We start from the raw sequence: 15,466 nt of genomic DNA, 5'->3' as shown, positions 1-15,466 counted from the left end.
TAAAATAAAAATACATAAAATGCAACATTCGATGCGTGATCAAGTCAATGCTTGCTTGACAGAGTATGCAGATTTGATAAAGAAATACTTTGCATCCCTATCAACAGCTGCTGATCATGTTACATTGGACGAAGCAAATAATCCTGAACATATCATCAAGGAAATAGTCGCGCTTGAAGACAAGTTACAAAAGTCAGTTGAGCAAAGTAAATAGAGATGACGACAAAATAGAGAAACACAAAGCCTGACATTCTTTCTAGTTGAAGAACATCAAAAGAGACAACAAAGGATCATTCAAGTTCAGGATGAGATTCATCAATACAACAAAACACTATTAAATCTTGTACACAAATTAAATACGAGTCGAAATGAACTCGATCAGCATTTGTCAAGTGCAAAGATAGAATTAAAAGCTACAGAATATGCTAGAAAATGTAAATGATAAGAGATACCATGTTCAACTCATTGACTCTTTTACATAGCCAACATACAATTTACTGATATACTGTCTTATGCCTCAAAACTATCAAAATATACCTCAGCACCACCCAACTTTGATGTCTTGAACAGAGAGATGAAAATGGACTTTGAAAAGCCCTATCCTGATGAAGAGCGTATGCGTAGAGGATTACTCTACTGGCAAAACTCCTCACAGCCACATACAGAAGAACGATGTAAGGAAAAAGGAATGATACATCCTATTCATACTCATTTTCTTTATAGTTGAAAGTTCGGATAGTGAGATATCAGCCACTGAAGATACAACAGAGCAAAATGTAAATAGACAGAATGAAGACGCGGGTGGTGACCCGTTCTGGATATTGGATCTCAACCCTGATATGCAATCATAATGAAATACAATATATTTATTTTTGTTAAGCGTTTTTAATAGTGAAATAAGGAGAATAGCTGGTATAACTGTTATTTCCAACAATAGTCAAAACATCTACAAGATGGAGTTAGAACTATGTGTGTTTTTTGATATCCATTATAACTTACAGTCACTCTCTGATGTCAAGTTGGTTGGAACTGTCCAGTTGTAAGTTGGTGGATTAACAGGAATGGAACCATTTTTGAGAATATTGAGGATGACGGGAGTAAGATAAGCTGCATTGCCCTTCCATAAACCAATCTTTTCGATACGAGTAGCGTTCTTGTTGAGAATAGACCATGAGATTGTAAAGTTGGATCCTCCCTTGACAACAGTCTAGTCATTGTTAGAAAAGGGGTGAACTGTACTAAACAAGAGACTTACATTGAGCACAGGTGAAGTGATGGCTACACCAGCATTAAGTGGTGCTTGAGCATAAACATATAAAATAGATTGAATAAGTAAAGTGCAAACAATGGCAAAGAACTTCATTTTGATATAAAAAGGAAAACTGCTGATGGTTTTTTTTCTGTCACTTTCTCACTCTTTGCTGTATTTATACGTTCTGCTTTCCACGGAAGAACGATGTTTGATGAAGTAATAAACAGCCATTTATTACTCAATCCTTACATGCACTTCTTTACAATACCCACATCGGATGCTTTTTCTTTCTTTCTCAGATATTTCCCCTTCCCCTGTATTCCCATCCGTACATATTTTCTCTCTGTCTGTGCAAGCGTCTTTTTCGTTTATACATGGTTAGATCCTCTTTTGTTTTTATGTTCTCAATCCATGGACTTTGTTTGTATCACCAAAATTCTGCATGTCAAAAAGGACATACGTAATGCCTCATCCTTGGCATTTGGAACATGTGTCTATTGTTATCCTTTCTCTCATCGGCTATAATCAGACAACAGTATCTTACTCTATGAATAGTTCTCCTTTCTCCTCTTGATCTTTTTTTAAGTTTTTTACTCTAAACATTTGCATGACATCACTGATACAGAGTACAGCGGAACATTGATCCGTGTGTCATCTGATTATTTATTTTTATCTTTAAAGTTTATCTAATCCACACTTGGGCCACGGTTACTTTGTAAGGGAATATTTAGTGTCCGCTAAGGAGAATGCTGGTTGATTTGGAGGGAATATGGTAAATGATATATTCAACTTCTCTCTTTAACTCATCACAGTATCTATTCAATGGCAAATCATTGTCATCATATCCAACTATAGAATGTGAGAAATTGGATGTCAGATTATGATTAAGACTTACAAGGATTCTCGATTTCTGCACCAATTGCTTCAATACCAAAGAGAGTAAAAGAAACCAGGGCAACAATAGGAGCAACAAGCCAGCCGAGAGACTCTACCAAGGCAAAGGGCAAAAAGAAGATATACAACATGACTGCTTGTTTTCTAATGTGTAATAGAGTCAGCAGATGAGAGGCAATAAAGATAATGACTTACAGATGGATATTGTATGCTTTGGGAATAGGTGTATGCACAATTCTTTCAAATGCAGTCAAGGAATTAGCCAAGATATCAAGTGAATTTACTGTAACAGAAACAAAGGATGAATCAATTCTTTTTTCAGCTTTGGCCTGATTGATGAACAAGGCGATACGGAATAGGATCTCCAGAGGCAAGGAGAGATCAGAGTCCCCTTGGTAAGGCAAATCCTCTGGACTTGTAAACTTGGAATGATCCAAGTGTCTCTTGATGCCTCGATGATGCTGTTGCTTAAATCGGTTAATAAGGTTTGTCTCGTCTTCAAAGTACGATTTACCCCTGCCGTTAGGGGCAGAGGAACAAGTGGGCGCGTCAGTTCCGGCAACTTCAGATGGTGATTGAACAGTTTCATCCAACAGATGGACGTCCTCGCGCTGCTCCTCTTCATCCGATAGACTAGGTGAAGCATCTGCACCCGTAAGAGATCTTTGGAGTTGTGCAGCGGTTAAATGGCAAAGGTTTGAGTTGGGAAATTCCTGTTGTATTAAAGAGCGTCGGATGTTTGCAATATCCGTAGGCTCATCCGAATCCATGTATTCACCATGAGTGGCAGGCTTGACTGAATTTTTTGAGTTGACAGATATTGCTGGATCTCTTGACAGCACGTTGACAGAGATGCGACGACGACGTAATGACGTATCCTCTCCGCCCAGTAGAATGTCCTTGTGCGATGTGTTTGATGTAATACCTCCATAACTCTTTCGTTTACCACCACCTGCTCGTTTCAATTTTGCTACACTGGCTGGTTCCCAATGAGGCGGTAATAGCTCCTTTACTATGGTTTTGGTTATTTATTAAGAAGGGGAAGTGCATGCACGTATCACTTACAATCATGATAATCGGTTCCATATTCCTGACGAAGATGATGCTTTGTTGCAACAAAAAAGGCTAATAAAAGTTTAATACACCGCATTTTTGCTAAATGATCCTCATCGCTCTCTTCTGGAATATTGATCCACACCTGTCGAGCCACATTTCGGATGGTACCCATGACCGTCTGAACCAGTTTACGACCCTCCCAGTACCGATCATAAGCAGTGTTGACACGAAATGCGAGTAGTAAACCCAAGGCGACAGAAACGGTTCCTACTGTTGGACAAAGGTTAAGCTGCGCGTACCCTGCTTGGTTTTAATTTGAGACTTACAAACTGAGACAGGAACACTAATGGTAACAGCGAATGTGATATTAAAAAGACAGACCAGACATGAAAACATGGTTGTAATAGCGATACCAGGCAATGTTGGCAGAAAGACCTATAGGAATCAAGATCAATTGGCTACTCTCTCTTTAATATGTAAACTTTACTGATCCTTTCCAGCGTAAGACATCTGGCCAGACAAGTTGACGCTTGACATAGAAAGAAAAATCACCAAGCAAAGTTGGCTTCTTTAAATAAGGATAACCTTTTGAATGTTAATGTGGTAAATTGGACATTGATATGCTATTTACCCTCTACAGTGTGTGTGTTTAATGTAGGCATAAAAATAGATATTTTGTGCAAAAAAAGAAAAGAAAAGAAACAAACAGAAAGGTACACAGGCTACACAGCTTTTTGCTGTAAATCTGCGCTTGTGTCTATAATTTTTTTTTAATTTGCGCACTGCATCAAATTATTCCTCAGATTGACGTCTTTTCCTCCTTTTTTCCCACTTTATATAGTCTACTTGCTTTTATGCACTGAAGTATATATATTTATATTTTGGATCCATGTTGTAATAAAATTGGGTAAGCTTTTGATTTGAATATCGTCTCTAATTCAACCTTAGCTTGTCTCCTATTTCGATGTCAGATGTGGTACATTGCTCGCTTTTTTATTCGTAGTTTAAAAATAATACAATAATAAAGTGTCCCCCTTTGTAGTTTCTAAACTGCATTGGTGGAACAAGCGAAGGGGCATTTCACAATTCTTGACGAAAACATGTCATAAATCTACAATCACACTTCAATGAGTAACTGAAGCTTCTCTTCAGAGACTTTGATGTTTTTTCCTCGTCTTTGAAAGTAAATCATGTGCCTAGTCAGCTATTAACTTTACAGCTTCGAAGTTTGCAAACTCTCTTAGGAGCACACTCACAAAATGACATGTTCTTCTGCTTATATGAATGACCGTGTTTTATTCTACAGTTATCTTATGATTGACTTTCTTCTCAAGTAGCACCATTGTTTACTATCTTTCGCCTTAATCGCTCGTTGACGGGATCTCATCCTTTTTCTCTTTTATTTCAAGTTATGAATTGTTGTCCACACGATGTATGATAGAATTGAATCTTGTCTCAGGCTACTTGATTTAATCTACCGTTGGCTAACGTTTGTCACATTCAAGGAGATAATACATTCTCATTTAGCCGCTTTATTCGCATTATAAGAGTCGTAGACATCTTTATACAAAACTCTGCTTCTGGCTTGCTTGGCTATTGAAGCCGTGATGACTGCTTATATCCAAAATTCTGTCAAAGATTCATACCGCAGTTCTTCATCGCCAGCTACAGTTCCACAGATATTCCTTGATACTCTTTATGTCTACGCATCAGGAAAATATGAACGGTCCAAGCTCGATATGGTGTCGTATTTCTACGTTTATATTAAAGAAGACATAACCCTTTGACGCAACATATTCAATATAATTTCGTACAAAAGCCAAGATACTATTACTAAGCCCACAAAACTGGCTCATGGCATATGTAGTTTGTAGCATTTGATAGCGCATCATATGATATATAATTGGTTGACAACATTTATTCTTGCACATAAAAGGTCAATTTCCTCTTTTGCCATGAATCTTTCTTTTCTCTGTTCATAAAAAACTTGTTCCATCTTGCCGTATTCTTATGCTTCCAAGGTAAACTATTTATTCAGACAATATCACATGCTCATCTTTTGAAGCAATAATAAATGAGGTAAGTTTTGGCAGAATAGGCCAAAATGATAGCTGAGGTACTGATTACATTAAATAGGCTGCTGCAGCAACTCGTGGTGGAACCAGCAGCAGTTCTACAAATGCTGTTAACATTGATGTTCTTGACGATCAAGTACATGAAATGTATGCTTGTTTAACTTTAGATACATTTTGTTATTATGTTTAATTAATTTCTTTTCTGTTGTACGCAGGCTTGGTGGAAAGTTTGTCATCTTGAACAAGGAAGGCACCGTTGAAAGCAATGAAACTGTTCAAAAGCTGTATGATATGACGAATATTTCTGACAAGTCTCTGACCAAGGCTTGTCAGGTGCTTATTTCCAAATTAATAAGCTACCCACCAAGCATGAGAGAGATTAGGTCTGTTCTGCGATGTCATCCCTTGAACATGGAAGAGCCATTCGATTTTATTGCCCACTCGGGTTTGAGTTTTGTAGAGATGGTTTGCATCCACTTGTGAGTATTTTCATGTTTGCACCCTAAACAAAAACAAATAAGCTAACTAAATTCAATAAACACAGTATCAACATGTTTGATAGCCTACAGAACCCAATGCAACAAGCTCAGCTGGAGAGGAACACTGCCTTCCTTACGACAATGCCAGTTCTGCATAGTCTGTTTCTCGATTGTAACGATCTCATCAATATGCAATGGTAAGTATAAACATCAATACATTTATTTCATAAACTCACAAACGACATAGGGTTGAGAAACAGACGCCTTTGAGGGCAATGCAAGGTGGGATGGTGTTGCTTCTATGGCGACCAATTCAAAAGTAATACCGTTATTTGTTGAACTGTCTAGAGAAATCAACTTCAACAATGGGGCTGAAATTGAAGAAGATTGAGGGATTAAAGCTCCCATACCAATTCTATATCAGATATTACGATAAGGTCATTATAAACTATTACATAGTATATAACATAAAACCGGCCAATTAACAAAAATGCATCTTTTTTAGATTTGAAGCTGCACTTCGAATCATTAGCCTACTTGGAAGACTACTTTGTAAAGCGGGCTCACTTTGAGCTTCCATGCCTCACGACATCCAGAAAGTTGAAGCAATTTATACAAAAGACACCGCAGCTGTTTGGATATCGAGAAGCTCTTGAGCAATTAAAATATTGTTCTACATCACAAGTATACGCTCTCTGGCGGTGCTTGAATAAACTGCTTTTACGAAAAAAAAAAAAGGTCTCTCTCGTCTCAACATAATAGAATTTGTTGCAGACTCATCGATATATACTTCCCTTATACCTTTAATGTTGCACATATGGTGCAAATGCTGTGTAGATGTGCTGTATAAATAGCAAAACTCGAATAATTTGGCACAAGGTAAAAAAAATGACCGCCACACATTTGTGGAGGCCAGCCATGGAGAGAATTTTGCCCTGCTAAACTATGAAAGCTGCACACACGAGCTTACTGATATGTACGCACACAAAGCCTTATTATCTCGCATGTAATATTTCCCATCTTTTTTATTTTATTTTTTCGTTTCTATTTTTTATATGTACAAAGAGATTTAGCCAGAGCATGAAGCCTAAGACAAATTGACAGTTGCCGTCGGTGATTAATCTGGCTGCATCTATTTTACCTGTTCTTTTTTAAATAAAAAGAAACCGCTTTTAAACCATCAAACAGCTTAAAAGGTCGGCGGTAGCAGGTGTGGATTAAAAAAGAAAAAAAAAAAAAACAAATAAAAAACGAGATGAGAGATTAAATACTCGATAATAGGTTTTAGCAGTCATGTCAAGACTGAGTTTATTTGTATTGTTAATGCCTCTTTTTTAATTCATCTTTATCTCGATTAACTTGAATGCTCGAAGCATTGAGGCATAAGAAAAGAGAAAAGAGAATGGAGGTAGAGAAAAAAAGGCTGCTGGTGATCTTTAGGTCAAGGGATACCTGTTTAGTATCTTCAGCATCAAGAAAAAAAAAATTTATGTTTAAACTGCCGAAGCGTGACCATTAAAAGACATGGATCGTCTAAAAGAGCTTGTACAAAAGTTTAACAAGAGTGTATATTACTGTCCTGATTTACTCAAATGAATTGTAATTGGCAAGTCATTGTTTATTCAATGTTTCCCTCCTCTTTTAATATATACAAGTGTAAACATTGATTAAACATGCTTATAAAAAAAGAGCCCTCTTTTCTGTTTCTAATCTAGTGTTACATACACTTGCATTTGTTTGTCTTGGATCTACTGGACGCTCTTAGACATCTATTGCTTGCACTACACAAGAACTTTCGAGCTAATTATTCTTATAATGATGATATTGAATTATATTAATAAATATCCAGTTTTTTAAGGAGAAAAAGAGATATGGCAATGATATTCTATAAATGTCGCGTCATTTTATTATTCGACATCATTTTCTGACAATAGCATTCTCGATCGATCATGAAAGGGACGCTGCATTATTAAGCGACTAACCATAGATATATTATCATGTTATTCATACTTTCCTTTGCACGAGGAGGCAGATGATTTTCCCTTGCAAACCACACACACACAAGACAACTGCAAGCTCGTAATTTCGATTCTCCTTCCCCCCTTCTTCTCCTTTTTCTTAACACATTTATACAAAAACAGTACTTGTGTGGCAACTGTATTTAATAAAGCATATACCATTTATTCGAGAGCGCAAAACGAGTGCCCGGAGCTCTTGCACCATCGCATGTCAGCTGCAAAAAGGGAAAAAGTTTATATTTAAAAATATATCATTCATGTCGTACAAATCAAAAATAGGACCTCGATGTCCAGAACTCCGCTTCTGAGAAAGGCAACTCCTTTGTGAAAGAATAAAGAAAGCTTTATTATGGAATCAAAAGAAAAAGTTGTAAAGGGAAGCAATTTTTCTCTATTAAATTAATTTAATTAAATTATGCTGCTATTAAGAAAAAAAAATGTAGAAAATTAAAAGAGGAGGGCGACGGCACCAGCGACACCAGCACCAACGATACCGGCCTTGAGAGATGAAGCACCGCTGGAAGATTTGTCAGAAGAAGTGGAGTTACCGGCAGCAGAAGAAGAAGCAGCAGGAGAACCAGACTTGGAAGCAGCAGCGGAATTGGAAGCATTGGGAGCAGGGGCAGAGGTGGCAGCAGAGGAAGTTACATTGTTGTTGGCTGTACCAGGAGCAGCACCGATAATGGTAAAGTAAGAAGAGTAAGTGGATTGTCCGTTATCACCCTTGAAGACGAGAACATCTGGTGATGGGTAATTAGTTTATATCTATATAATTTTTGTAACCATGGTATATGTAACTTACAGGAAGGATTGGTCTCGACGGTAGCAGGGATGTTCCAGGTGTACTGAGGAGGATTGACTGGAATAGGAGCAGAAAGGATGTTGGCGGTGTAGATCTCTAAGTTGGATGATTGACCCTTCATCAAAGCAATGGAATTGATGTTCTTTGCGTTGTTGTCCTTGACAGTCCTATCGAAAATTATATTAGCCATCAGTTTCATCGTTCAATCTAATTCGCTCTTACCAAGAAATGGTGTAGGATGTACCAGCATTGAGAACTTCCTATTAAATGAGGCATTGAGTTTACCTTGTTTGATGATCTATGTTACTACTTACACCCAAGCCAGGATGAGTGGTGGCAATACCAGCATCGGCAGGAGCAGCGGGAGCAGCAGGAGCGGAAGTTTGAGCACAAACAGCAGAGATAGCAGTGACAAAGATAGCAGCAATAGAGAACTTCATTTTATGATTAAGAAAAGGAAGAAAGACGAAAAAAGAGGAGACACATTTTTAAATCCTTAAAGAACCTTTTTTCTCGAAAAAAATTAATGTGTAACAAGAAGCGCACAAACTGCCTGTGTTCATCATTTGACCAATCAGATACATAGAAATTTAATTCACTCAGAGTCGAACCCCGCCATTCGACCAAATATCACAGACACGAGAAAACATATGTTTTGACCATTACTTGTGTTCCATCTATCTTGTCTTTTTCATAGAGCACATCATAAATCAAAATTCACTAATTTGGATGCAACACTTCATAAAACTGATACTAAATTAACAAATCCAAGACTCAACAGTTCTAAATAGCGTGTAGAATAATGTCTTATCGAAGCTGACCACAGCATGTTTCTATTGACTCTTGTAATAGTTGGTACAATTATTGATGTATGAATCTTTTGTTTATTCTGCTACGATGCTCGAAATGAGTGAGATTGTTCATTGCTAAGAAGAAGACACTCATAACAAAGCTTGGTACAGAAAACATCTTTAGTGAGGCAAGAAAGCAATCTAAAATGATCATCATTTTACTGTACAACTTCATCAGACTTATATTTCTTTTTTATTATGGTGTGTTGTTACCGAGTTTTCTATACCGACACTGAAGAATATTCTATCCCATTTTATCCTGTTTGTGACGTAGAAGTCATTCTCTAGGCAGTTTAGATCAATGATGCCATCTGTGAAGGAATTTTTGTTGACAACAAATATACTTGTTGAACTTTTCACGCATTACTGTCTTTAGAGGATTTGTTGGGTGATTCTGTCAGATCGAGTCTTTAGATACATACTTAAATGACGCGTCATAATGCACGATGATACTAGGGCTATGTAGAAGCTTAAACTTTGTAAATAGTAATTCTTCATGATAAAAGGAACATTTTCAAATACGCAAAAGATAGTAATATCATGAAATCTTAAAGTAAAGCAAAGGATTGACGATATACTTTATCCTTTTTGTCAAGAAATATCTAGTTTCATTTTAAAAATTTCATCTACAACATCTCAAAGTGGTACTTTTTAAACCAAAAGAATAAGCTACCATTCAATCTAAATTAGGTAGTAAAAAGGCAGCGGCAAGATCAATTCAACAGGATAATTAAAAAGGAATACTGAAGCAAGATAAATATCAACACAAGAAGTTAAAATGTGCTCGTCGTGATCGGAGGCAGTGTTTCTATGGTGTTACAGCCGATCAGATCAAAGTTGCACGTCAACTTGGAGCGTTGCTAGCAACACTTTTGAAGATTATTATTGACAGAAGCTATTTCATATCCTGTGTGTAGTTTTGTTGCGGTAGTTAAGAAAACAATAGTACAGTATATCAAAAAATAGCAACGAGTTTAGATTCACTAGCCCCATGTACCAATTCTATTATCAATTACTTGATCATGTACAAGAAGTGTAAATAGAGAGAAAGGCGGTTTACTATCACTGTTGACAGGCAAGTAAATCGACAATTGGATTTTCAATAACCGACAACTACGTTTCGACAATCGACAGTTGTTTTTATAAACCGACAAAATCCACTGGCCTGATTGTACAACCCGCAGTGGTCAATGTTGGCTGAAGTAAAGACTGAGGATGAATGGTTACCTAACACAGGTGCACCAAACAATGATACCTGACAGGTTATTTATATTTGTCATCATTCTTCTAAACACATTTCATGCACGGCTTGAAAAGATACAAGAAAGGAGCGATCATAAAAAATTTTAATTTACTGTGTTTCTGAGAATAAAGCGCGGTTAGAAAGACTTGTCCACATCCTTGGTTTCTCACCACATAGCCCATTATTATAGCATGTAATGTCTAGTTTCAGTATCTGATTAATGTTATTCATAGCACAGAAATATTCAAAACAAGGTCTTGCAATCGTCTAATTTAGGTTAAGGGACTGCACTGTACTGCTGTGATATAAAAAAGAAAGAAGAAAAAAAAAAACAAGTAACGCCATTACTCCGCTCACGCACACTTACACACCCATTTACATAAACAAATCGTCCTATTTTCTACCCTTTGTACTTTTTTTTCCCTTAATCATGTCTTCGCCTATTCAACCTCCTCCAAATATACGGTAAATGATGATATGTAAGCTAAAGACGGTCTAGCTAAACTTGTCTATTAGGTCTCCTTCGGGTACTTCTCAGACAACAGCAGCAGCAACCTCTGTAGGAGCAACGGCAACAGCAGCAGTGGTATCTCCATATGCTCATCATCTCCCACCTCCCAATTTACCACCTGCTAATACAGCAACTGCAAACGGAGCTTTGCCTCCACCACCCAGGGTAACAGAATTACCTTCTATTCTCTCTCCTCCGCACGGCGCTTCACCTTCGGCATTTAGTAATTCAGCACAACAGCAATCTCAAGTACAACAACCACACACAACTCTACCACCACCTAGTTCACTTGCGTCAGAATCTACCGTCCTACCTTTACCACCACCATTAATCCCATCGCGTACATCAACCCCTCCTTTCACAGAACGTAGACCTAGTATTGCCCGTACCCCAGCTAATCCACCTCCCCCTCCACCTTCTCAACCGGCAGCACCCCCAGCAACACAACAACAACAGCAACAAGCAAGCTCTCCTCAAAGTGGAGGATATAGGCCACTGAACGTGCGAGACGCATTGACCTATCTTGATCAAGTCAAGGTGCGATTTTCTGACCAGCCGGATGTTTATAACCGATTCTTGGATATCATGAAAGATTTTAAGAGCCAAACGTAGGTTTTAATAATGAAATGATTTCATAATAGACCGACTAAAAAAAAAGCTTGCTGTAGCATTGATACGCCAGGCGTGATTGAACGCGTCTCTGCACTATTCAAAGGCCACCCAACACTCATTTCTGGTTTCAATACGTTTTTACCACCAGGTTATCGCATCGAGTGTTCTACGGATCCTCGTGAGCCTGATCTGATTACAGTCACAACACCCAGCGGCGTTACAACGACAACAGGGCGACGATTGCCAGATCAAGAGCATCATTTCCCCCATGCACATCATCCTCACGTTCCTCCACCACAGGCTTATTATCCTTATAGTCAGATGCATCATCCATTACCTGTACCTCCTCCCAATACAGCCGTCCCACCACAAAATTTGATGCCTCCTTATCGTTCAGCCGTTATGCCACCACCACCGACAGTGCCTCCCATACCGCATCACCATCAACAGCAGCAGTCATTACCTCCACAACAACAACAAACTATGCCATCGCAGCCAATGATGGTTCCTCCACGTCACGCGAGTCCTTCACGACAATCTGTTGTAGATGATGACGAATCACCTCTGGAATTCAATCATGCAATCAACTATGTCAACAGAATCAAGGTATACCCCCTCCTTTTAAAAGGAATCATGGTTTACTTATATTTCTTTGTAGACTCGATTTGCACATGATCCAGATACTTATAAACAATTCTTGGAAATTCTTCAAACGTATCAAAAGGACAATCGACCTATTCAAGAAGTAAGATATTTTTTAAAAAAGGAACAAGTATTCATGTTTCTAGGTCTATGCTCATGTTCAATATCTGTTCAATGGTGCACCTGACCTATTAGACGAGTTCAAACAATTTTTGCCTGATTTCACAGGACAATCAGCAGGCAGTCTATTTGACTCAATATCACACAGTGGGTCTAAACGAAGTGTTGGCACAGGTGGTTCAGTATCTCAAAGTATGCTTCCACCCGGTAAAAAGAAGCGAACGAATAATGTAAGGCGAAAGAAAAAAGAAAATAGAAAAAGCAAGGTATTGAAGCCTTCTTTATAGATGATCAAGAGGCCTAAATACAAGTCAGACGTAGACCCATTTAGCTTTTCGAATTTTGATCCCGCAAGGCCATCCGTGTCAACAGAAGAGATTGAGTTATTTGAACGTATACGTAAGCACATTGGTAACAAACCATCCTATGAAGAGTTCCTCAAGACCTTAAACTTGTACACACAACAAATTGTGGATATGGATACACTGGTCGATCAGGTGTCTATTTTTATTGGTAACAATCAAGAACTGTTTGAATGGTTCAAGAATATGATTGGATACGAGCCGAGAGAGAAGCCTATTGAAAAGCCGACGACAATCATACCCAAACCAGACCTGAATCTTTGCAAGACGACAGGAAATCCCCATGAGAGTCCTAGTTATCGTATCGTACCCAAGGAATGGCAGAATCAACCATGCTCAGGTCGTGATCAGCTATGTTGGGAGGTGCTGAATGATGAGTATGTGTCGCACCCTATCTGGGCAAGTGAGGAGGACGGATTTGTGGCGAGTAAGAAGAGTCAGTACGAAGAAGCAATGCATCGTTGTGAAGAAGAGCGATATGATTATAATATGAACATTGACGCCAATTTGAATGTGATTGCGTTATTAGAGCCCATTGCTCACAAGATTGAACAGATGACGCCAGAAGAAAAAAATAACTTTAAGCTGAAGCCAGGATTGGGAGGTCAATCAGTCAGTATATATGAAAGGATCATCAAGAAGATATATGATAAAGAAAGAGGAAGCGAGATCATCGAGTTACTCTATTCTAATCCAGCGCAGGTGGTGCCTATCTTACTAAAGAGGTTGAAGCAAAAGGACGAAGAGTGGAAGCGAGCACAACGAGAATGGAATAAAATATGGAGAGAGCAGGACGCAAAGAACTTTTATAGATCACTAGATTATCAAGGCATTACGTTCAAAAGTAATGATAGGAAGGCAATGGCGCCAAAATCCTTGGTCAATGAAATCGAAAGTCTGTTTCAAAAGAACAGCAGTAAAAAGAAGAACAACAGCGACTGTCAATTCAAATTTGAATTCAAGGATCAGGGCGTGTTCAAGGATTGTACAAGAATCATTTATTCATTTATTGACAGACAGTCTGGTTATACAAACAGCGACAGAGAAAAGATACGCCTGTTTATCGAATCGTTCATCCCTCTTTGCTTTCAAGTCGACAGTTCCATTATTTATGAGCATACTGTGGATGATAACCAGGATGAAGATGAAGACGGTGATAATGACGATGATCAAGCCAGTGTGAACACAACTGACTCTGTTGACAAATCAAGGAAATCGTCTACTCCTACCAAAAAGGCAGAGGATGACCATACCATCGAATCCTTACGTGAAATTCTGACACAGGCTGTAGCAAGCCGTAGCACAAACCTATTAGACGCTGCAGCTGTAGCTATTGCTCCTGATCAGACAAAGAGAAGCTTTTATACATTCTTTTGTAACACGGCCTTTTACTGCTTCTTCAGGCTATATCAAATGCTTTATGAAAGATTAGACAGACTAAAAGCTATGGATGATACGATGCGAAAGAATCCTAGTATGGGTAAACGTGTGAATAAAGTAGCTCTTGACCTTGGATTATATAGTACGCGTTACGATGGTAAGAATGTTTATATATTATGACAGTATTCTTATTTTTTTTTTTTTTTTTTTTTTTTGTAGACATTGATCTCTCCAAAGGTTACTATCAAGCTATCTTGGAATTGATTGATAAGTTCTTTGATGGTGATATTGATCAAACACTATTTGAAGAATATACTCGTTATGTCTTTGTGACTGACGCGTATCTGCTGTTTACAATTGACAAGTTAGTTCATACAATGATTAAGCAGGTAAAAAAAAAGAAGAAAGGAGCTTTTTTGATGGTAATCTAATCCATTGACAATAGATACAAACTATTATTACTGACTCAAAATCTCTTGAATTGATTCGATTATTCAAATGGGACAAAGGACTGGAATCTATGTCACCTAGATCATTAGCTATTTATCGTTTAAGGGCTGAAGATATTGCTGGTTCATCAGATAACCTGTTTAAAATTAATTTTGTAAGAAAGATATGTGTGTACAATACAATGTTATACTTAAATTCAATAGAATAATGAATCTCAATACATAACTATTCAATTAATTGGTAAAGATGACTACATGATGGAGCCAACAGCCGAAGACAAGTATGAGGATTATGTTGCAAGCTATATGGACTGGCTTAATGTAACTGATGGTATTGATCTTTCCAAGACAAAGAAATCATTTTTGCGCCGGTAAATGACAATACTATATTTGGCATTTTGCATCTAACTCCTTAAAAGAAATTTGAGACCACAGGATGAACACTTGAATAGAATCTTCGTGCGATCTAAACTTCAATACAAGATTGATCAAAGTAGCTACCACATGTATTATATCGTTGGCTCAGAAGATGTCTTTATTCGCCCTCAACCAAAGAAAGAAAGAGAACGAGCATCCAATTGGGAAAAATGGCTATCATCTCCTACCACAGGTTGGTCAAAAGGCTTAGATGAAGAAACACGTACTCTGATGGAAAGAGAAGCAAAAGTTTTATTTAAACAATAAAGTGAGAAATCATTAAAAAAGAGAGATTAGTATTAG

General features: G+C 37.9%; 7 protein-coding genes across 7 annotated transcripts; 4 read left to right on the top strand and 3 right to left on the bottom strand.

Moving 5' to 3' along the window:
* Positions 1-31: 31 nt before the first annotated feature.
* RHIMIDRAFT_244415 (uncharacterized protein) lies at positions 32-851 on the top strand (the record flags this gene model as incomplete). The annotated part of the gene is made up of 4 exons (XM_023610069.1): positions 32-206; positions 261-434; positions 483-674; positions 724-851. 4 exons carry the CDS (start codon positions 32-34, stop codon positions 849-851), a joined length of 669 nt encoding a protein of 222 aa, XP_023464897.1.
* Positions 852-875: 24 nt separating this feature from the next.
* Positions 876-1,363, bottom strand: RHIMIDRAFT_244414 (uncharacterized protein; the record flags this gene model as incomplete). Its single annotated transcript, XM_023610068.1, has 3 exons — positions 876-946; positions 1,000-1,207; positions 1,256-1,363. 3 exons carry the CDS (start codon positions 1,361-1,363, stop codon positions 876-878), a joined length of 387 nt encoding a protein of 128 aa, XP_023464896.1.
* A 497-nt stretch (positions 1,364-1,860) lies between these two features.
* On the bottom strand, positions 1,861-3,879 carry RHIMIDRAFT_21134 (uncharacterized protein). The gene is made up of 7 exons (XM_023607194.1): positions 3,834-3,879; positions 3,690-3,787; positions 3,529-3,637; positions 3,212-3,472; positions 2,342-3,158; positions 2,148-2,290; positions 1,861-2,101 (listed from the first exon to the last, which is right to left on the bottom strand). The coding sequence occupies exons 1-7, from the start codon at positions 3,862-3,864 to the stop codon at positions 1,980-1,982; spliced, it is 1,581 nt and encodes a 526-aa protein (XP_023464895.1). The 5' UTR covers positions 3,865-3,879; the 3' UTR covers positions 1,861-1,979.
* A 736-nt stretch (positions 3,880-4,615) lies between these two features.
* Positions 4,616-5,045, top strand: RHIMIDRAFT_257036 (uncharacterized protein). The gene has a single exon (XM_023611244.1). It carries the CDS (start codon positions 4,810-4,812, stop codon positions 4,987-4,989), a length of 180 nt encoding a protein of 59 aa, XP_023464894.1. The 5' UTR covers positions 4,616-4,809; the 3' UTR covers positions 4,990-5,045.
* Positions 5,046-5,276: 231 nt separating this feature from the next.
* Positions 5,277-6,079, top strand: RHIMIDRAFT_238628 (uncharacterized protein; the record flags this gene model as incomplete). Its single annotated transcript, XM_023609005.1, has 5 exons — positions 5,277-5,281; positions 5,339-5,413; positions 5,493-5,756; positions 5,822-5,953; positions 6,004-6,079. 5 exons carry the CDS (start codon positions 5,277-5,279, stop codon positions 6,077-6,079), a joined length of 552 nt encoding a protein of 183 aa, XP_023464893.1.
* Positions 6,080-8,064: 1,985 nt separating this feature from the next.
* Positions 8,065-9,166, bottom strand: RHIMIDRAFT_257018 (uncharacterized protein). Its single transcript, XM_023611243.1, has 4 exons — positions 8,891-9,166; positions 8,799-8,836; positions 8,577-8,743; positions 8,065-8,514 (listed from the first exon to the last, which is right to left on the bottom strand). Exons 1-4 carry the CDS (start codon positions 9,014-9,016, stop codon positions 8,222-8,224), a joined length of 624 nt encoding a protein of 207 aa, XP_023464892.1. The 5' UTR covers positions 9,017-9,166; the 3' UTR covers positions 8,065-8,221.
* Positions 9,167-11,100: 1,934 nt separating this feature from the next.
* RHIMIDRAFT_238626 (uncharacterized protein) lies at positions 11,101-15,430 on the top strand (the record flags this gene model as incomplete). Its single annotated transcript, XM_023609004.1, has 10 exons — positions 11,101-11,135; positions 11,187-11,789; positions 11,850-12,399; positions 12,452-12,538; positions 12,582-12,785; positions 12,843-14,454; positions 14,517-14,686; positions 14,743-14,901; positions 14,951-15,117; positions 15,166-15,430. 10 exons carry the CDS (start codon positions 11,101-11,103, stop codon positions 15,428-15,430), a joined length of 3,852 nt encoding a protein of 1,283 aa, XP_023464891.1.
* Between the last annotated feature and the right edge of the window lie 36 nt (positions 15,431-15,466).

Source organism: Rhizopus microsporus, assembly GCF_002708625.1.
Source record: "Rhizopus microsporus ATCC 52813 unplaced genomic scaffold scaffold_11, whole genome shotgun sequence".
Classification (NCBI taxonomy): Eukaryota; Fungi; Mucoromycota; class Mucoromycetes; order Mucorales; family Rhizopodaceae; genus Rhizopus; species Rhizopus microsporus.
This window is presented reverse-complemented; position numbering and strand designations above follow the sequence as displayed.